The sequence below is a fragment of the Ammodytes marinus genome (genome assembly GCF_949987685.1).
Source record: "Ammodytes marinus genome assembly, chromosome: 10".
Taxonomy (NCBI): domain Eukaryota; kingdom Metazoa; phylum Chordata; class Actinopteri; order Uranoscopiformes; family Ammodytidae; genus Ammodytes; species Ammodytes marinus.
Genome location: NC_137214.1, coordinates 11,560,544 through 11,582,304, shown reverse-complemented (window position 1 = coordinate 11,582,304; position 21,761 = coordinate 11,560,544). Strand labels below are relative to the sequence as shown.

Below are 21,761 nucleotides of genomic sequence, written 5' to 3'. Positions count from 1 at the left end.
TCGTCTGCTGGGTCGATAAAAAGTCTTATACGGGGAGGGTTTACAGTCTTTTTGATGCAATAATGTGTAGTTTGTGTGTGTGTGTGTGTGTGTGTGTGTTCCCCTCTGTCCTTGCTTTCTTTGCCTGCCAGATATACTCTGTGGTGACAGAACAGGTGCAGATGAATATGAAACAGATCGGCAGAGCTTTAAGGGTCTGGCCCCTTCTGTATGTATTCTCATGTAGGAAGCATCGTTTACGAGCAGGGTGGCTTCCCAAATCTTCATCTTTGGCACCTTCAGAGCAGGCCGTGGGGGATGTGAGAACAGTTTTATCGCTCTTGAAGTGTCTCTCTTTCCTGTGCTCTGATACCCAGGACTTCAAATGAGTGTGGCACTGAAACTCAGACAATGGACTACCCCGGTAAGCCAAATCTAAAATTGAATCCCCCCCCCTATGAGATCTTACACATACTCAACAATCTCACACCCTTTCCTGTCCTCTCATCACCCCAGTGTGAGACATTCCCCACACTGGCCCCGAAATGGCTCCCACTCAACTTTTCTCTCATCACTTTCAAAGTATCATGAGGGACAGACAGACAGACAGACAGAAATATAGACAGACAGACACACATATAGGTAGACAGACAGACTGACAGACAGATTGATTGACAGATATATAGACAGATAGAAAGACTGACGGATAGATAGATAGATAGATAGATAGATAGATAGATAGATAGATAGATAGATAGATAGATAGATAGATAGATAGATAGATAGATAGATAGATAGATAGATAGATAGATAGATAGATAGATAGGACTTTGTCTTTACAGTAGCACACATCCCTGTCCAGTGACGTGCCTCCAGCACCCTCCTTCCCATCTCCTGATCAGCAATTCCCTCTCTCTGTCTCTCTCTCTCTGTCTCTCTGTCTCTCTCTCTCTCTCTCTCTCTCTCTCTCTCTCTCTCTGTCTGTGTGTGTCTCTCTCTGTCTCTTTCTCTCCTTCGCTCCTTTGCCATACACACGCAGCCCAGAGCCAAGGTGGAAAGCTGTTTTTACGACCCGATGTGCTGATGTGTTTTTCCTCCATCAATCCCCCCCTTTCGTCTCATTTTAATCACAGGCTATGGGTCGATAATCCCGTAAGGGGCAGACTGTCGGTAGCCTCTATCCAACGCGTATCGACCTTTCCCTGGATAAAAAGAACAAGCAGAGCCGCGCACTGACTGTACGCACAAGAGGATGGATATGTGTGCGCACCAGCGATCGCTGTTGAACTTCACCACCACCTCTGACTGACAGACCCCATAGTATCATCTGGATGTGGACAGCATGGCGTACGGTAACGCAGTCTGTGTCTAAGCACACGCGTAAAAGGTCGATCGGGATTTAAACGCCAACAAGTGGATTTTGTAATCGTGGAGACCCTGGTGGTATGCGCTCGGACACGCTGCGTTGTTATCCAACACGGCGACATATGTTCTGTGGACGCAGATAAGAAGCTACTGACCCTCCGCGGATTCAGGGCGCCTCTTTGGCGGGGCTGGAGTGGATAGAATCTGGGTTCCTGAGGAATGCGGAGCCGGGGTTTAGTCTATTCAAGCACACCTGCGGAATCCTTCGCAGCGCACAACAAAGTAAGACATTCCCATAACAAAAACCATGTGTAGCCTACTTTGGTTTGTTTAGCGTTGATTGTGGGATTCCACCAGGAGAAAATGTCCTTTAATAGGCTTCCTCAAAGAACCCCGGGGGGGTTTTGGACTTACGTGTGACACCTTCATGTTGCACTAACATGTAGCACTTAGTTTGGCTTATTTGAAGCCAATGTACTTGTGATTCTTGCTGTTCTAGGTGTGTACCTTCATGGTTGAATGTACTTATTGGAAGTCACTTTGGATAAAATGAATGGAAATGTAATTTAATGTAATGTGATGTAGGCTAAGCATTAACCTTCTCCGTGTCTTTTTACCCTCCAGCAACCGACCGACGCAGCCGGTGAGCCCGCGCGGCGGCGCCATGCTGAGGCAGATGCTTCTCAACTCCACCGACGCCCCGGACTTCGACCTGGGGGGACTGATGGCCCAGTCCTCCACGCACGGCCCCTCCGCCCTGAACGCCTCATCCCACGGGGGCTCCGTGAGCGTGGCCGCGCTGCTCAGACCCACCGCGGGCCGGGGCGGAGTGGGGATCCGGGAGGGCGAGCTCCACAAACCCGACCTGGTCACCTACATAGTCATGTGCCTACTGCTCTTCCTCTTAGTGCTGCTCATTGTGTTCTTCATCAACTGCCAGCTGCGAAACTCTTTCTTCGCCTCCATGCCATATGACAGGTCGCTGAGAGAGGCCCGGACCTCCTTCAAGTAGGTTAGACCACCCAGCACGTCGTAGGCCTATATCTCTATAGGACTCCGGGTCTTGAGTGGAACTTTTGCGGGGTTTTCACGACTTCGATTGATCACCCTTGAACTGCTGCTGCACGTACTTGAAACATGAATGTGTTGCCCTTGGACACATAAGAAGGCATACCTAAGCTGGAAAACCCTAACAAAAACTGACATGATTAATCAAGGTCTCAATAACTCCAAGTATGGCCCACATTCCTTATTCAATGCCAAACCTAAATATATAGCACCACAGTCCCTGGCCTACTGCATGCAGGTGGAAAGATAGTGGCACAGCTCCAAATCAAATCAGTGACTCTTAAAAATCCATCATCCCCCAGTGCATCATGGGAATATGTTGTTTCCTCCTTTACAGTATCCCAAGCTTGTATTTAAAGTTGCCTATAACCGGACTCCTGCGGATTGGATCCAAATTAACAGTATTTGTATCTGGCAAAATTAATGTTTTTTGTTGTTGTTGTTTTTTTTGCCATGGAAGCCTGACGTATGCCTATGCCAACATATAAAGAGTCTACAGTAGTTTGTATATAAATATTTTGTATCACTGTAACATTTACTGTCTTGTCTTGTGAAATGACGCAATCAACACACAATTTCAACCCTTTTTGCCCATTGTAAAGTTGTGATCTCATGAGCGACTGTAGGCCTGTAAAACATAAAGCTATTCAAAATGCACTTTGAAGTCTTTTCGTCTCTGCCCCTGTTTATTAATTGCTGAAGGTGCCGCTGTAGCCACTGGTGCGAAGAGCCAGCTGTTAATTATTATAATACGTGCGTAAAGGCGGTTTTACGACTGTCATAGGGCTCCGAGCCTTATCTCGCACTACGACTTTTAATTAACCCACCCACTCACCATCAATTTATAGCACCAATATCACAGAGAATAAAGACTCGAGGCAGAAGTTTATGACGAGTCCCGTGCGATAAACCAAGCTGTTGTCAGTTTGCAGTGCCATCGGTTATGCGCAAATCCTCCACAATCTTGTTTTGGAAAACATTTCTCACATACCAAGACAGACAGATGAGCCTATCTCTTTAAGCCGGTATTTCTGCGTGCAGGTATATTGTGTGCGCACATGTTTCTGTGTGAGAGATAAGAGGAACAGTGTCTGAATTATTGGATTGTCTGTAATGTATTTACAAATTACTCAAACCAGGAGAACTGGAGTCAAATCATTTCAATTAACATTAATTAAGTGACTCCTGCTTCAACTGAATTAAACAAAGTGATCATGTGTCTGTGTATGTGGTGCGTAATCAAACATGTTAACTGGATCTGGGAAGCGCTACAGCTGCTTTGAGTGTTGGACATATAATGACAAACCAACTAGACATACGTGCTGTTTTTGAAGGACCTTCAGCTACCAATCGTTGTGGATTTAGTCAGCAGAACATGTGCCTTCTTCATTTAATTGTTTACTACAACTGGCTATTTAAATGTTCATGTTTTTCCACACATCCAACCGCCACCCAGTACCATTGTGTATGCAAACATTTTTTTCTAGTACAACATAAATTAGGCTACATTAAAAATGCTTCATGTAGGCTATTGGTGCATTAACCATTTGCTTGACACGTTGTATTAACTCTGGAGACACAACTACAGCGCCTGCCGCCGCTTGGTGGCGCCCTTAGTCTTGGGTTGGTTACAGTAAGGCAAGGCAAGGCAATTTTATTTATAGAGCACATTTCAGGCACAGGGCCACTCAAGGTGCTTCACAGGGTTAAAATCAAATAAAGAATACAAATACAAAAAAAAGGAACAAATTTAAAACATGGATAAAAATACAACATTTAAATAAAAGAATTAAAACATTTTACCAAAAAAAAAAAATAAATAAATAAATATATATATCAAATTGCAAAGTGCCCAAGCAAGCCACACATGTTGAAACATCCCCTTTACAAAATACAAAAAAAAAAAAAATAATAATATCAATGTGAAGTAGAATCTTGTCTCTTCAATAAGGTGGGCAAATATTGTAATAATTACTTGCACAATTAAGATCCATCAGCCGAATTCCTTTCCAGACGTGAGATTAATGAATTGCCTGTGAAATACCTTATGGTGAGCAACGTCAGATGTCTGAGTGAAGGTTATCTGGTCAATCTCACATCTAAATTTAGGAGTCAAGGAGATCGGATTGTGAGGTTCTTTCTGTAATGTGGTGGTTGGTTATTGCTGGCAGAGACACATTGACAGGGGCTGTAGGAGAGTGTTATAAAGTTTTTATTCCACAGGACATGAATAAAATAATAGGCTGAAAAAAAAGAGTAGACTATTCTTTAAATGATATCTAACCCTGCCTCCCTTCCCTTGAATTGATTTAGTGCTGAGCTGTTAGAATTTTTCCAGTGCTATTTCCAAAACAACAGATTGAATTTAGCAGGATAGTGTTAAACTTATTTTTTCTGTGATATAATAGGCTAAATTGATAACTTCATAGTCTACCAGAAGCGGTCATACTTTTCAATAGGGCTATTTCACATTCACTAGCCTGTGCTGCCTGCTGCTGGTGGCTTATTTTACTACACTGCTCATTTGGCATTTGCATTGACCGTTTGTCTTGGTGAGATTATTCTGTTATATTTTGTATGAACTTTCTGTGTGGATTTTTCGCCTTTATAGATATTATGGCGATATAAAGTTATGACACAGCAAGATAGGCCTACTGTGTATAAACCTAGGCTACATCATTCACATTGCAGGCCCAACACACGCGTAGACAGTGATGCCATGGAAACACTATGTTAATGGAGATTTGGACTGTTTCAAAAGCCTTATTAAACAGTTAGACTAGTCTTCATATTACTGGGATGGGGATGCCCGTATCCTAACTGTCTCTCGTAGCCGTGATAAGCGTTGGCTCCACACCACAGCCCGGTGCAGTCCTGTCTGGAGTGTCAGTACAATCCTCTCAGGTGTAGTCATGGACATATAAAAGTCACAGAGCGCGTGGAGGCTCCTCCCCCTTTGGCTCAGAGCGGACTGTCAGAAGAAGAACAGGAAGAGTCCTCTGTTGCTAAAGACACTCGCTTCCCCCGCTGTCACCCAGGGGTTTAAAAAGTTAACTAAAACTTGTAGCAGCCATGGAAACTAATTTGGGAGACACTGCCAAGCCGAGTCCCCCGTAACACACCAACTCGTCGCCCGTGGAAGTGGGAATAGCGAGCGGAGTTTTTTTTCCCTTCTTCTTTCACGTAGACTTTACCTACCAGATAGGCTAGCCCTAGCTAAAGCTAACGTTAGCAAAGTCAGTAGCCCACCGTATACTTTTCAGGACTTCAAAATTGACATTCTTAAAACTTCGGGTTGTGTTACTCGTGGATACTGTTAGAAGAAAGACCTTCTTTGTGGTTTAAAAAAAGCAACAAGTTGTCGGCGTACTTTTTCGTCTCGAGGACTTGAGGCTGTGCTTTGAATTTCCCTCCTTCAGTGATACAGACAGGCGGCTTAGCAGAGGAGTTTCCTTCTGTGTTGTTGGCTTTCTACCAAATAATTAGCAAAACTGCTAATTGTGGCTAGTTAGCCAGAGCACTAGCTTAGGCCCAAGGGAATTGATAGTTGTTTTGTTTTCCCTCCCGCAAATTAGGGGACTTTCTCGGAAGAAACATTTGCTTAGTTTTGTACATTTGTGTTCGTGGAGATTACCGCCACACGGGTTTATTTTGACTCCAAGGAAACGGGATTAACTCATAAAGATGGAACCCCACTCGGGGAACATAGCCTCAGGTGCGGGCACCAAGAAGAAAAAGGAATCAAAGAAGCCCAACGAGAAAGGCGATGGGAAACAGAAATTTGTGAGTACCCCCCCAGGTTTAACTTGTTGGATTTTTATGATCTGTCTGTGTCGGCTACTTTGGCTTCAAAGTGATGCACCCAACTCCCCTCATGGTTACATTTTCTTCCTCATGTCTCCAGTCAAGCTACAAAGCAACAAACTGCCAAAGTGCCTGTAATTACGGTCACCCCCCCCCCCCCCCAAGGCTGTGTACCAGCTGTCAGTAAAGTTTGAAATGTTAACCTGTAGTGTTCACGATTTAGTGTCAACATATTATGAGGAAGTAGCTGGCCCTCCAACTTCGAGAACTTTTACTGTGCAATCGGCCTATACCTTAAATTATGCAGTGATGGTAATTTGCAAAACGTCAACAAATGACTCATTGGATTGTGTTATCAGAAATCTAGAAAGCTATATAAATACTCCCATTTCTACAGTAACACTAATGTTGTTACAATCGATGTATTTTATAGAGAAGATTAGGCTATATGTATTTTAAACACTAGGCTTACATAAACCAAAACATGTTAATAGAGTTGCTGAGTGAAAATATTGACCTCATTTTCAATTGTGAGGTGTGGCATTGGCACATACACGTTTTTTCAAGGTGACTTAATTAAGATGGTGTCTTAACATGCTGTGTGTCCGCAAGTGTGATTCTTTGTGTTGTATTGTTGATAGCAGCAGAGCAGTAAGAGCCATCAGCAGTAGTGATGCTTGTCATCCGACTGTAAAGTAACTTAACACCTAGGCCATTTCTAGCAACAGGTGAAAACTGATACATTTCACACACTGACAAATGGTAACCATGGAGGATGCACACAAGACACATCTGTTCGAGTAAACAATTCTCACACACACACACACACACACACACACACACTTTATTGGTCCTACTCAGAGGGTTCATAGGTTGAACATAGTTTCACACAGTTACAGACAGCAGTTTGTTAGTTGATAATTCTCAATTCAAACATTCATGTGGGCCCAGCAGCATGCCAAACATTAGTGAGATAGGAGGTTGTATTTTTTATTTATTTTTTAACTCACAATATGTAATATTCCGGCGCTAGGGAGCTCATGATCAATACAATAACCAAAGATGGAGTTTGATGATATCGTTGTCCATCACGATAGTGCTAACAAAACAGTACGACAACAAACAAACAACAATGAACACAATGCTATGCAGTTACACCTTCTTCCTTTCTTTTTTGCACGATTGTGGAGTGACTTCCTCCCTCTGTATTATCTAATTTCTCTGATTTTAAAAATTGATAGAAACATTTGTGATGTGTTTAGTACACAACTTGAAAATAAGATTGGTAATGTCATTTTGTGAAGTTTGAATGCAAAAGTTCACCTTTTAAAAACATGGATTTTTTTATGACTTAAAAAACTGGCACATTACAGTTAGTATACACTTTTATCAGACATAGTCAGTGAATTAGTATAAATCTGCCCATACTTTATCTTAAATGTATGCTGTTAAAAAAACAAATAGAAATATGTACATAAAGAATGTTATAATAATATCACACCACGTCAGTGTAAATGTACTCAGAGGTTTGGTAAGGGTGTATGTCATGAGTCACAGGCAGAAACCAATTGTGCAATGTCCTGAGATAACACTGTGTTTGAGGGTTAGCTCATTTTTGTGTGTCCACCTAGAGACTCACTGCCCACCTTAGATTGAAGTGTGTCCTTGACTGCAGTCCACCACTAACTCTGAAATCTGTCCCCATTCTGGGAGAATTATTACAACACAGTCAGAGTTCAGAAAGAGTTCAAGGGGTGTGGAATAATGTGTGCTGCTGTACTTCATCTAGTATGACATCATCTCTCAACTATTTTGTCTGTGACTTTAACTTGCCTATCGCTTAATCACTCTGGTCTTTTACTCTTTTCAGACATTACCCAGTGACTTAATGACGTGTGTGCAGTCTCCAGTCAGCTTGGTATTTGGTATCTCGACCCCAAATCCCCGTGTGTATCTCTGTTGTGTGTCTCATTTTTTAGATAAAATGGGGATGCAACCGATTTCACGATTTTGTGTTTCTATTCTCACTCTTAAAAAAGGAACACTACGGTACATTATTTAACGCTTGTAGGCTAGCCTACAGTGAGAAATATGAAACGGTTCTTGGCAATTACTGGGGCAACCAGCAGAGTGGAGGCGTAGAACAAACCTGGTGCACTTTCCATCAGCTTAAAATGTAAATTGGCAGCAAGTTAACGTGAAAAAAGTTACACATGCTTGTTTTTGTTTGAGGGGCCTACCTTAGATAAACAATTGCTAAGTGATCCAACACCTCAAATTTACTGAGTCATCATGTAGAGTAAATCACTATTCAGCAGCTACACATGCTCAAGTGAAGATTATCTACTCAAAGTAATGCCGAAGTTAAAAAAAACTTTTTAAAACACAACACTTAGAGGAAAGTAGGCTTGGGTCTTTTTAAGTTTTTTTCCGGCATATACAGTACCATGTTTTTCCATTTCACAGGGATACTTGGCATGCTTTTCTGTGCCTACATTACAGGTACCTTCCTGTGTAGCTGAGGATGATCCATGTATTGAGTTTAAAGCTTAAAACAGTGCTTTTTAACTGTGCACCTCCTTGAAGAGCTACAGTATCTGTGTTCTTCAGACCCAGAGAGACGTACAGGATCAGCTTCCAATGAATGCTGTGTGTTGACACAAACAGGCAGGCTCTACCCAGCAGGCAGGCACAATGTGGATTAGCCAGGGACAGTTGTTTGGGAAACAAGATGATTTGTAGATCACAGACTCTGCCTCTGGTACATGTTGTTGAGTTTGACAGCAAGGTTATCTGTTTTTTTTTAGGTCAAAGGTTATTCTCAATTCTCTCAAAGTAGAATGGACTTTTTTCAGGCCCTCATCAGGAATATTGGTTATTAAGAGACCAGTAACCAATATTTGGACTGAGTTGTGTAACTGGAGCATGAATCTTTTGGAGATTCTGGGTCATCCTATCAATTTGACAAATGAGTTGGGTTTTGTGCCCCATTATATAAGTTCCCTTTCAGTGATTTAGAGCTCTCAGGCGGGGATGGCTTGCATCACATACAATTGCGCCCTTATTGGAAAGAATATTGCCAATTGGAAAAAAAAATCCATTTTTGTTAAACACTATGTAAAGTGTAAATGAGAATTAAAACAAACTTTAAATTTGAACGACACTTTTTCCTGGAGCTTGTATTTCTTTCTCTTGTTTCAAATTAAAAAATATTACTTGACTCATACAAGCAGACTTTACCTACCAGTTGGATAACTTCTGTCTTAATATTTACACATTTTATTGTATTCTTTTGTCATATTATTGATTATTGTATCGTGTATGTGGACTTTGTCAGTGTTTTTTTTGGCACCCTGAATCAAAGTCTGAGGGTCACAGGGATTGACAAAAGTGGTATTGATTGTTTTGTCCCGCCCCTTAACTCAAGTTATGCCTTTGTGTCACAGCTTCTTAGGAAACACAATTACTTCATTATGCCTCGTTTCCACCGAGTAGAGCGGGTCGGATCGGAGCGGTTCGGTCCGGGTAGTTTGGCTTTTCATTTGCCAAAAGTTGGGTAGGGTATGGTTTAAGCGCACCTAACCGCTCTGAGCCGCTCCCGATCTCAGTACTCCTCCGTAGGGGTACTAGCCGTCTGAAAGCGGGCCGAAACATTCATTTGATTGGTCGAAATAATCATTTCCGCCATGTGTAGTCATCTCGGCAAGAGTGAAGAGAGTCTTGTGTTTTGGCGAAAATGTGAGCACAGCAATGTTTATTGTGTGGTGTTTTTCCTCATCAATAAATTAATCAGTTGGTTACACTGTGTCCCACTAGTCAAGTAGCTGCTGCAGCCAGCGCTGTTCTCTCACTGTCTCTATCAGTTGCAACTTGCACCGAGCCGTCTCTGTGTGTTTTCGCCACAGGAAAGTATCAGCTCCGCTCTGAGGACTTGTTTTTAATGACTGTGCCTAGAGTCCGTACTGAACTGGGGAAAAAGGCATTTAGTTATGCTGCTCCTTTTTCATGGAACCAGCTGCAAAATGCGCTAAAACTTAAGGAGCTGGTTTCTCTAAACATGTTCAAGTCCTTACTTAATGATGTTGAAGCTGGCTCTTCTGTCTGTACATGCTTTGTTTGATGATGTTCTGACTGTGACTCTGTTTTTATGTTCTCTGTTGTTTTTAAATGATTGTCTGTAACTAACTGTGCTGCTGCCTGTCTTGGCCAGGACTCTTTTGTAAAAGAGATTTTTAATCTCAATAAGACTTTCCTGGTTAAATAAAGGTTATAATAAGATAGTAGGCTAGTAAATACACGCTCACAACAACACAGGGGGAATAAATAAAGAAACAGCTGGTTTGACCAAGCAAAAACGAGAGATCGCTGGCTTGTGAGCGCGGCACTGTTTATTGTGTGGTGTTTTTCCTCGTCATTAAATGAATCAGTTGGCTATACTGTGTCCCACTGCTACGATGTCACGTAGCTGCTGCAGCCAGCGCTGTTCGCTCACTGTCTCTATCAGTTGCACCGAGCCGTCTCTGTGCTCACAACAACACGGGGGGAATAAATAAAGAAGCGGCTGGTTTGACCAAGCAAAAACGAGAGACCGCTGGCTTGACCACAGTTGTTCCACAGCCCGATAGTTTAACCCACATTCTGGCGGCGGCTATCGCAGTCCAGCCTAAACCCCGCCCCACCAGTAAGGGTAGGGTCCGCGGTGGAAACAACACGAGATTCTTAAAAGTGAGCTGTCCCGCTCTGAGCCGCTCTGATCCGACCCGCTCTAATCGGTGGAAACGAGGCATTAGATTGACTGGACAGTTGTTTCTTTCTGGTTCCTGCAGTGAACCAAGGTTTAAGGGTGCACTCACACTAGTTTGTTTGACCAGTGTGAGTGCGGCGTTCCCTTCTGAAGCACCATACTTTTCCTCGGCCCTGGCACAGGAGAAGTGTACTCAGGCCACGGTACAGATGCTAATGAGCATAGACGGCGATCCAACATGCAACGGAAATTAAAAAAGAAATAAATTGACTAATGAGGAAGTAGATTGTTTGCTGCAAATTTGTCCGGATGAAAGTATTCTAAATCGGATTCAAATGTGCTTCAAATCCCAAACCTGCGTGCATATACAGTAGACGTGGTGACGTAGGGCAATAAGCAATCGTGCCTAGGCCCAGCTCTTGCAGTGTGAGTACAGGCCAGCGGAGGAGGTGGGGGGACTTTGCCTAATGTGAGTGCGCCCTAAGTGTTCAACGCAGGTCAACATGCTGTTTATCATTTAATGTCTGATTAATAGCTAAGATAAGTGCAACTTCCTTCAAGCATAAAGTATTATTCCTGCATGAGCCTTTGTGCAGCACTGCAACTACTTCCTGGGGGAACCACCTTAGCAAAATGCTAATTTTAAGACAACCCATGAAGAATCAAAGCTGTCGGGTCACACCTCCTTTTGTTTAAGAGTCTGACTCAAGTAGACTGAGTCATTAGAGTAGTTAAACAGTTGCTTTGGTGCACTGTGGGGTCTCTTTAGCCCACTTTCTTATGTTCTCTTCCTCCAACACACACACAGTTTCCTGTTCTCTACATCTCAGGGGAAGAGGAGCATACTGTTAACTGAAGAACAGGTTGACTGAGTGCCAGCATGAAACTGGAGTGGTTAATGGTCTGTTAGTGGCACGGGCCTTGTGGCTCAGAGAGCGTTTGAGAGAGCAAGGCTGAGCTGAAGTGAAAGCTAGTGAGCCATCAATGAGCAGGGTGTAGTCAGAAAGAAAAAGACTGGGAAAGCATATACAGAGATTGTAGGTGGAGTCAGTGATTCTGGAGAACGCTTGTTGTCAGAAACAGTACCTGTCAGTACTGTGTGTGCACTGGAAAAGAAATCCAGTGTTACTACACAGCCTAGGCTCTGTAAACTGGTATGTAAACAAAGAGGGCCACCATAGCTAGCAAAATGCCCATTTACAGAGCCTATCCCATGTATTAACGCTGGATTTTTCAGCTCACACACTGTAGGTAGCGAATCATGAGGAGATATTCACTGATTTTGACAAGCAATAGCTAACTCAACCTTTATGGAAGGCAGAAAATGCATTAGTGGGGGTCAGGGATAGTAACAAGTTACAGTTGTTTACAAGTAACACGTTTCCATACCGCAGTATGGATGGAAAGCATTCATTACCGAGATTCTTACAGTAAATAACTGTTTTATCACAAAAAGCAGGAAACTGCTTCTGCACTGCTGCGGTTGAAACTTTCATGCACAGTTGCACCTGTGGTCACACCCCAAGTCAGTGATTTAATGGCAGGTGTTGTTCAACTTTTCGGCCTATCGATTATTCTCACAATACATTTAAAATCATTATTTATTTCAAGTTTAAATGCTGATGGGGCGCCCTTAGCTCAGTTGGTAGGGCGTCCCCCCCGGGCCGGGCCCAGCAGCAGACCCGGGTTCGATTCCCGCCCGCAGTCGTTCTCTGCATGTCACTCCCCTCTGCCCCATTTCACCTCTGTCTCTTTGCACTATCAATAAAGCATAAGAATGTCCCAAAAATATATTTAAAAAAAAAGTGTAAATGCTGATTCTTTGCTTTAGAGCAAAAGTTAATTGTGGTTTAAACTCACAGTGTAACACAACCATTTGTCAGTCTTACTTGCTGGCCCAGGGCTTGTTGGGGAACCTGCTAACAACACTCATGTAGGACTGTAGTTTCTTATTTTCTGCATGTTGTGACGTGTTAATGTTTCAAATGATGAAACTTGGTTGCCTGTCTTAACTGGCACAATTTGCAGTGCACTGTTTTTATGTCAAGGTGGGTGTTATCATTATGAAATGTATATATGTAGAATTATATCGGTATAGTTGTTAGTAACTGTATTATTGCCCATCCTTACCCCCTGGCGTGACATAATTGATGAAGGGTTGACAGGCGTGCCGTGCAACATGTGTCAAAAGTTTTAACCCACAAGGAGTAGTTTTGCCATAGTGATATGCATTGACCCTATAAATTGTTAACTTAATGGGGCATATAATCAACTAACATACAGATATTTTACTGTCAGGATGCTTTGGAATTTATTTCTGTCTGCAATTTGATAAACGTAAGCAAAACAAAGTTGTCATTGAGGCTCGAGTTCGAACAATATCCTGTCTAGTCAGCAGTAATTAGATGGAATGAAGACACTCGTGGGGATAATCTGGAATTACTGTACTTTGCAGGTCAAATGGGAGAAGCTGTTTGCTCAGATTAGTTTGCTAAGGCTTGTTCTGACTGGGTGTGAGTGCTGCTGAGTTGTGTAATAAAAGTGCCTGTGACCAATTGTGTCAGGGCAGGCCAACAGAGGAATGCAGAGTCACTATACCTCTGGAATATCATACTTGAAAGAGAATCTCACCTTCACCTGTTAATTTTTTTTTGGACTGCACAATATACTCTTTGTTTATGTCTATTCTGATTTCAATGATCAAGGACCTGCTGTATAGTGTGGAGACATCTCACAGATGAGCAGTCAGTGGATCCATTCACTGGTGGTGGGTCGTAGCATTTTGCTTTAGGCAACAAGATCTCCAGTAATCGTCTCTCCACCACCACAAACAGGGAATTTTCTAGGAAGAAGACTGTAACCAAATTCCTACTTTAATCGAGTTAGAGGACTGAAGAGTCACATAAGCCTTTCTCTTTTTATTTCTCAGTAAGGCAGCATTTACAAACCTGACACTGGACACAGGAGCTCAAGAAGCGGCCACTAAATGTTTCAGTTGTTGATTATACTGTTGAGAAAAAAACGGGATGTACAGAATAGGGGTGTGAACGTTTACAAAAATGTCTAACCGTGTACACGACGGATTTTTTTTCGTGTACACGGTTAACCGTGACGTCATTGTCCTTGTGCGCCCGCCGTCTTGTAGGCGTGCGCACACACGCATGCGCGTTTGTTCGCCTGTAAACACACAGTTGACATGAACCACGCTCGTTTTTATATACTTTCTATGGTTTACAAACCTCTTATAATAGGTCCATGGCACACACATAGCCTACACACGTTCGCCTGGCTGTCATGTGCGCCGTCATTATCGCGCTTCATTAATTTCCTGATTAATAAAGCCTATCGCACATTTCTACGATTTATACATGTCCACGTGTATGCAGGTTGAACAGGTGTTATTAAGTTCGGGCTACTTACGAGCGTAGTTCACGTCAACCGGGTAACTTTAATATTTAGGTTATCTTTCATCTCTCTTCCGTGGCTGTGAGACAAGCCCCAGCACGGCGACTCCCCCCCTTATGTGTGTGTGTGCGCCGATACACACACTCATTCACACACACACACACACACACACACTCGCCGAGGGACAGACAGATTCGGCAGACTACCTTTTATCATCCCCAATGACTTTATTAGTGAGGTAAAATCAATAAATGCGTGTCTCCAGAACATAATTAAAAACTTTGAAAAAAAGAAAATTTGAAAAAAAAAAAGAACGGTTTTCGTTTATTGATTTTTCCTAAACGGTTATGATTTACAAACGTGTACACGTGTACACGTGTAACCGTGCACACCCCTAGTACAGAAGGTATATAATCCTTGCGCTTACCTCATGTTGATGCGCTGACAGTGTTGCTGTATTTACTCAGAATTCCTCATGGGGGCAACATAAGTTACGCACTATAGCTTTTATGCTGTAATACATTTGTATTTGGTTCCCACAGCGCATTATGGTTAAGGCGGCCACCTAAACAATGCAAGTCGCCCGCCTTAGCTAATGATGCTGCTGATCTATTGTACTTTCTGTCTGCAGACTAGTTGCCTTTATCCCTTGTGACACCATGTCAACAAACCAAAAGCCAAATCAAAAGGGCAGAGTTGGGGTTGCTGTCTAATTAGTCTAAACCAGGGGTGTCCAAACTTTTTTCACTGAGGGCCACATACAGAAAAATCTACGAAGGGCCGGGCCACTTTGCAAAAATAACACATTTATCAGGACATGTAGCTACTCTGATGTTTAGTTTCATAGTGTCTTCGTAAATTGTAATCCTTCTTCACGGCAACACTTTCCTTGCACATTAAACAGATACATTCCCCCTCTTGTTAAATACCTTTGATACACCCAGTGTTTTCTGCTTTTGCTTCCAATGTCCAGCTGGGTGAAAATAGTAGCCAGCCGAGATCCCGACCCTCCTAGAGGGATCCGGGGGTATGCCCCCCGGGAGATTTTTTTAAGTTTTTAAAGTGAAATGCATGAATCTGGTGCACTTTGAGAGAGAAATTAAGACGCTAAATCTGAAGAATTTTGTATGAAAAAAAATTGAGACACTGTGTCAGATGAATTAGAAGCTATTGGAGAAGGACTCATGGATTTTCCATAATAATATTAATTTAAAATAAAATATTATGCAGGGTCCTCTGGGATGGGCTTGGTGCTCTTTTTCTTTTATGGGACATATTTCTCTGTAATATAATGAGTGCATTTCAATTATTTAAAAATTAAAAGGGCCATATTACATTATATTTTTTAAATCGGCCGCGGGCCAATAAAAAGCGGGCTGTAGTTTGGACACCCCTGGTCTAAACTAAGGTAAAGGAGGAGGAAAGATTTTTTAGCACTTATGGGATATGCTATTGTTGGGCTGCTGCGCAAATGGTGATGTTATTATGTCTGAAATTGGCAAGGCAGGACACAGACCGCTGGCTGGAAACAATGAATGATTGTTTTAGAGAGGAGGTAGGTCAGTTAACAGCCAACCACAACTCTGAGGAAACTCTGTCAGTGTCACAATTATCCGTTGTCCCTTTCAGATGATGCAGCAATATTCATGCTATGGAGAAAACATGATTGTTTTTCTCTGCATAACATTTATTGTCATGCCTATTTCCCCAAACTAAGAGAAGAGCACTCAACAAATGACTCGGTTTCACTAGCCCAGGTGATGTTTGTTGAATGCTAGTCCTCAGTGGTGTTTAACTTGTTTTATTCACTCTCTTCTCATTTCACATTCACATATTCACAAATAAACTTCCAACTCTGTGTCTTTCTGGCACTTTAGCACACAGTAAGCTAGGTATTACTGTTTTTACTGGAAATATATGATAATATATATAATATATAGTATAAAGCAGCAAATTAATTTGGTATTCAAACTCTGACCTGGGCGTTCAAATATTGTTCACACGTTCATTTTGTCAACTTGTCAAATCTTACTTCTTGTTCTTACTTTTTCTATTTGCATTCGGGTATGCACGGCACACTTGCATGCACACACACACACACACACACACACACACACACACACACGCACACAACACACACGCCGAACGTCAGTGTTTCCACCCTATTATTTCTCAAATACTGCAACAGGAAATTGTGCAAATTTAAGTACCTATTATTCCAATCCTTACCCCTATCCCTTTCATTCCCGCCCATCCATTGTGCAAGGGGGTACCAGTGGTGTAGTAAATACTTACGCACATAAACACAGCCCACTCTAGAGACCTGTATAATGTTAAATATAGAACAGGGTTTTTACCATTGAGGCCTATGGTCAGCTTTGACACTTTCCCGACTGGAGATGGATAAAACTAACAGAGTAACTGTTTATCCCGAGAAAATGAATATTAAATATATTGTTTCTGCTGTTGAGTTTTACAGATTGGCTTGGACCCCCTCCCGCCAGGTCACTATTACTCAAAAATATATTTTCTTAAATTGAAGACTAGTTATCTGTCACCTCTGTCACAAATAGATAAGATCCTACGTGGCATTGCTCTTTTTCTGGCAATCTTTCCTTACTCTGTCAGCAATCCAGCGACCGTGGTCATTCTTTCTCCTTTTAATAGCAGGAGTTTGCTTGTGAGCAGCACGCTCTATAGACCAACCTGTTGACTGATCTGCATGTATATTATGAATGCTTTAATGTGTCTGGCACCTGTGTTGTGTATGGGGGGCTTAGTTAGGATTACAGTGTCAGTCCTCCACTGTGACTCTCCCCAGTCTCCCCCTGACAGATTACAGCTAATCTCAGACAACTCTGTTTATCTCAACACCACCACGGTAAACAGTGTCAACCTACATGTGATTTTCACTGCAGAGGTCAGTCAGTAGTCTAGTCTGGTCCTATTACTAGTCATGGAGAAATATGTTAAAGGTCACCTATTAGGCAAAACGCACGTCTGTGTGTTTTATTGATATGGTTCCCCAGTGTGTCTAGAAAAAAAAACTCAATCCTTTTCTCTATCTCCACCTGTTTGATTTCACTCCCCTTGTGCAGGGTTTTTCCTGGCTCAGAATGGGCCTTTGGGGGGTCAGTACGCGACCAACTTTTTTTGGGGTCGCGACAGTAAAGGCAAACGGTTTGTGTATTTTAAGAGGGGTGTTGTGTTAGGAGAGAGGAGTTTCTGTCCATATAAAGAGCATTTCAATCAGCCTGTCAATCACTGCATTACCATGGAGCTCACTGACGCTTATGAAATCACAATAAACAACCTGTAGATATGAAGTCAAAATACTAATAATGACTAGGCCTACCTATTTAATACTTTAATTGTTTCTAATTGATCTAAACCATGGAAGAAGGTAGGGCTGCTCGATTATGAAAAAATCATAAATCATGATTATTTTGAGTAATCACATTGTGTTATCACGATTATTAAAGACAGTTAATCATTGATTTAAGAACATTATGCATTTATTTTACTTTTAACAATGTTTTTTTCTAAAAACACCATGACTTTGGACTTTAAACAAAGGCCTAATTGAACTGAAAACAGGGAGAATAGAAATAGGCTAAATAAGTGAAACATATTTTTAATAATTTAATAAAAATATGTCAAAATAAAAATAACCAGTTGTCAATGGTGTTGATAGGGCACGTCTTTTGCTAGCATTGAATGTAAGGGCATGATTTATTTATGTCATGGAGCTGGCTGGATAGGCAGTTGCATTGTAGTGTTGACAGTTGTGGTGGCAGGAGTCAAGGAGCTTTAAACCTCCTGTGTTTTTTATTCATTGATTGCTTAGTCATAGACCACTATGATTCGACTTAAAGTGAATAAACAAATTGGTCCGGATGTTTAAAAGTGCAGATCAGGTCGTATATCACTTTTCTTTCTCTCTCTCTCCCTCGCGGTCGCGTATGTCATGTTACTCGCGTGTCCGCGCGTGACAAATCTTGCACATTATTTTAGTTTGTTGTGAGTCTGAAGTGTTTTCAGACAACACAATTAGTTTTACCTTTATACTCGTCATCTAGAAGTTTTTCAAAACACCCGGCAATGCGCAACATCTCCCTCCTACTCTCTGGACTAGCCGTTAGCGAAACTATCAGGTGAGGGAGGGGCCGAGCGGAGCTCACGGCTGAAAGGGTTTGCTGCATTTAACAGCCTGCATGCCCCGGCGAGCGGAACAATGATAGTTTAATAACGATTATCCCTGACCTGATTTCTTTTTTTACAACTGAGATTGCAAGTAATATGACTTGGAATGGCGCGGAAATGGAAACACATTTGGAGCCGTTTTAAGTAGATTTGTATTTATTTATCTGAATTATCTCTAAAAAAAAAAAAAAAAAACACTTTGGCGCTGAGGATTTTCCTTTGGGGGGCGCTAAAATTCCTTTGGCGGGCGCCAACATTTTTTGAATGCAGGAAAAACCCTGTTGTGATGTCATAAGGAGATAAGTCACACCTCTTCATTACCAACCTAACTTAGCACTACCTCCGCTTGATCAGCACACTCCCAGATACCACTCTAACCAGGTAGGCAGTTGGATTCAGACCAGCAGTTAGATACAGGCCAATTAGACTAGGTGGGGCTTTTGAAAGGCTGGGTTTAAAGAGGCAGGCTCTAAAACAGAGTTTCAGACGAAGGCTGAGAAGATGAGATTAAGCAATGGCACTGTGAGAAATCTAAAGTTTTTTTTGGACACTACACCACGAAAACAGCGTATATTAGAAACCCAAATTATAATTTTGAACCTGAAAATGAGCATAATATGTGACCTTTAAGACGTAAAAATGTTGCTGCTGGACACAATGCAGACAGATCTGTGTAGGCTATAGCAATGATGTTAAAAATGGATAAATCCCAACCAAAGCCTATCAATATTTGTGGTTTTAATTTCAATAGCACTCTGTGGTTTATGTATTAATTGTTTTTCATGCCCCTACTTTTGGTGCACATAGTTCTATGATACTTCATTAATATTCTACCGCCAAAACTGGATGCGGACATGCTGTGGGGGAACCTGTCAAATACAGCATATGTTTTCCAGAATAAAGGATTTTCCATGGCCCCTCATCGTTATCTGTAGCCCACAAAGCTGTTTACTGGTGTATATTTTTAAACTCTGGCGAAAGCCTTGGGAAATGTCCAAATTACTCTAAAAATAAAAGTAAAAAACTAAACAAGCAGCTGAAGATACTTTGTGAGGATCTTAGCTGGAAAGACACCAAAATGAAACACACTTCCAAAGACGAAATAATTACATTGAGATATACTTGCATTTCCTAATCAGCTCAATATGCTCATAAGCCTTGGCGTCCAACTTCTGCCTGAATTCATATTGTCGAGGTACACACCAATTGGACAGGGACACACAGCAACACTAGTAAATAAACTGGGAAGATTTCTTTATTCTCCTTCCCTAGCTGTGTGCAGTTTTGTTTTAGGCAGTTCTCATTACTTACAATTAATGATGGTGGGCCTGTAAGCCATCATAGGAACAAACCCTGCCTCTGTTGATTTACCAGGCTGCAGTCATCAGTAGGAGCAGTCAATGATGCATGTATATCGGTTGCGTGCCGGTACAGTGGACTGAGTATGTGAGGATCTATGAGGGAGGTTGTGAGTGGGGGTAACACAAGTTCATGTGGTAATGCAGAGGTCAAGGTTTGAAATCTGTATACAGTAGGTGAATTTTTGTGTGTGTGGGATGTTAATGCTAAGTGAGCTGATGGATGCTCCTTTCTGCATGCATGCAGATGTAGGTGGTAGATTTACAATGTGCTATTTTGCACTGGCAACCATCCCTTCTAACAAATCTAGGCTCCAAGATACAACCGTTATCTAATTGACTATCTGAAGGCATTTTATACCCCACCATTTTAAAAAGCTAATGTCTGTGAAACATGCAGTTATGAAAAAAACCTGCTTGAGGGAAACGGTTAGGGATGGGTCCGATCCAGTATCGGTATCGGGTCCGATATGGCCGAAATCTGCGTATCGGATATCGGACTGACAGCTCCGATATTAAAAAAAAAAAAAAAATAATTATTATGTGTTTTACTATGAAAGAGCGAACGAGCCGTGCGAGCATGCGCTGACGTTCGGTGGAGGGAGAGAGGACACCACTTTCTAATTTGACATATCATTTTGTTAGCCAGTGAGCTAACAAAGCTAATCCAAGTCAAGGAAGTGGAGAGGCTTCTGCACTGTGACAAATTCTACTATGTAAAATACAGCCAGAGAGAGGAAGACTGTTCAGACAAACAGACCACAACATATTCTAGTGGGGCAGAAGTGATCATTGAGAAGGATTTTTTTTGTATGACTCTATAATTCTGCCTTTAAGATAAACCTATATGCATTTGTGTACATTTCTTGCTCTTTTAAATTAGAATTGCTTAAGCCTTCCTAGCCTTATACATAACATCACCACCAACAAAAAAATGTACAACAATTATGATATCGAATCGGACAGTATCGGTATCGGCCGATATCCAAAACCCAGATATCGGAATCGGATCGGAACTAAAAATAGTGGATCGGTGCATCCCTAGAAATGGTTGATGTTATTGGCAGTAAACAGTCGAGAATTAGCAGGAAATATAAAAATGGCTATGGTGTGCTCAGCTTGTGAGCGTATGTTAAGGTTGTTTGGTCCACTTTTAGTCTGTTGAACAACCTTTGTTTCTTAAGTTATGTGTTTATGACATGATATTACTAGCAGTATCGAGCAGTGACAGATAGGGAAACGTTTGTTTGATTATCCAGGCACCTGGTTTTGTTTTTTTTGACCAGCCACTGTCCAAACAAGTGAGCAAACAAACCTCTACCCACAACTTTTTTCATAGTTTTATTGTGCAGCTTGTATTGGCCTAAACATAAACTGCCCCATTGTCAACAACACGGTCTTATCTAAAAAAAAAAAAAATCAATATTGAGTAAGACGAGTACTACATTTCAGTATGGTTGATAGCTGCACTGGACTGGTGACGGGTGTGAGCATGCGCTGTGGGCTACAATGCAAGGGGCTTTTTATAGGACAAATGGCATTGTGAAAGCTGTTGCACGCATGACTTGATGTTTTGGAGGTTTGAGGTTTGCCCACACTGAAATAAATGCCAGTTGCCTGCCAGGAAGGCGCCTGCCTCCTCACTTGTTACATTGAAGGCTTAGAATTGAATTGCACTACAACTCCCTCTTTATTGATGTTGGAATTTATCCCTTTTTAAGTTATTGTGGGTTTATTAACCATCAATTAATTAAAACAGGACCATTTTACCATTCACAAGACCCACAAGACCTTCAGAGGACACAATGGAAATGGTTACTTATTGAGATTGAATG

General features: G+C 41.8%; 2 protein-coding genes across 2 annotated transcripts in view; both read left to right on the top strand.

Moving 5' to 3' along the window:
* Positions 1 to 1,589: 1,589 nt before the first annotated feature.
* smim32 (small integral membrane protein 32) lies at positions 1,590 to 2,356 on the top strand (the record flags this gene model as incomplete). The annotated part of the gene is made up of 2 exons (XM_080035858.1): positions 1,590 to 1,626; positions 1,969 to 2,356. Exon 2 carries the CDS (start codon positions 2,009 to 2,011, stop codon positions 2,354 to 2,356), a length of 348 nt encoding a protein of 115 aa, XP_079891984.1. The 5' UTR covers positions 1,590 to 1,626; positions 1,969 to 2,008.
* Positions 2,357 to 5,425: 3,069 nt separating this feature from the next.
* The window catches only part of diaph1 (diaphanous related formin 1), a 102,429-nt gene continuing 86,093 nt past the window's right edge, over positions 5,426 to 21,761 (top strand). The window contains exon 1 of the mRNA XM_080036038.1: positions 5,426 to 6,195. Within this exon, the coding sequence (XP_079892164.1) occupies positions 6,097 to 6,195 (99 nt within the window). The 5' untranslated portion in view covers positions 5,426 to 6,096. The remainder of the gene's footprint in view (positions 6,196 to 21,761) is intronic.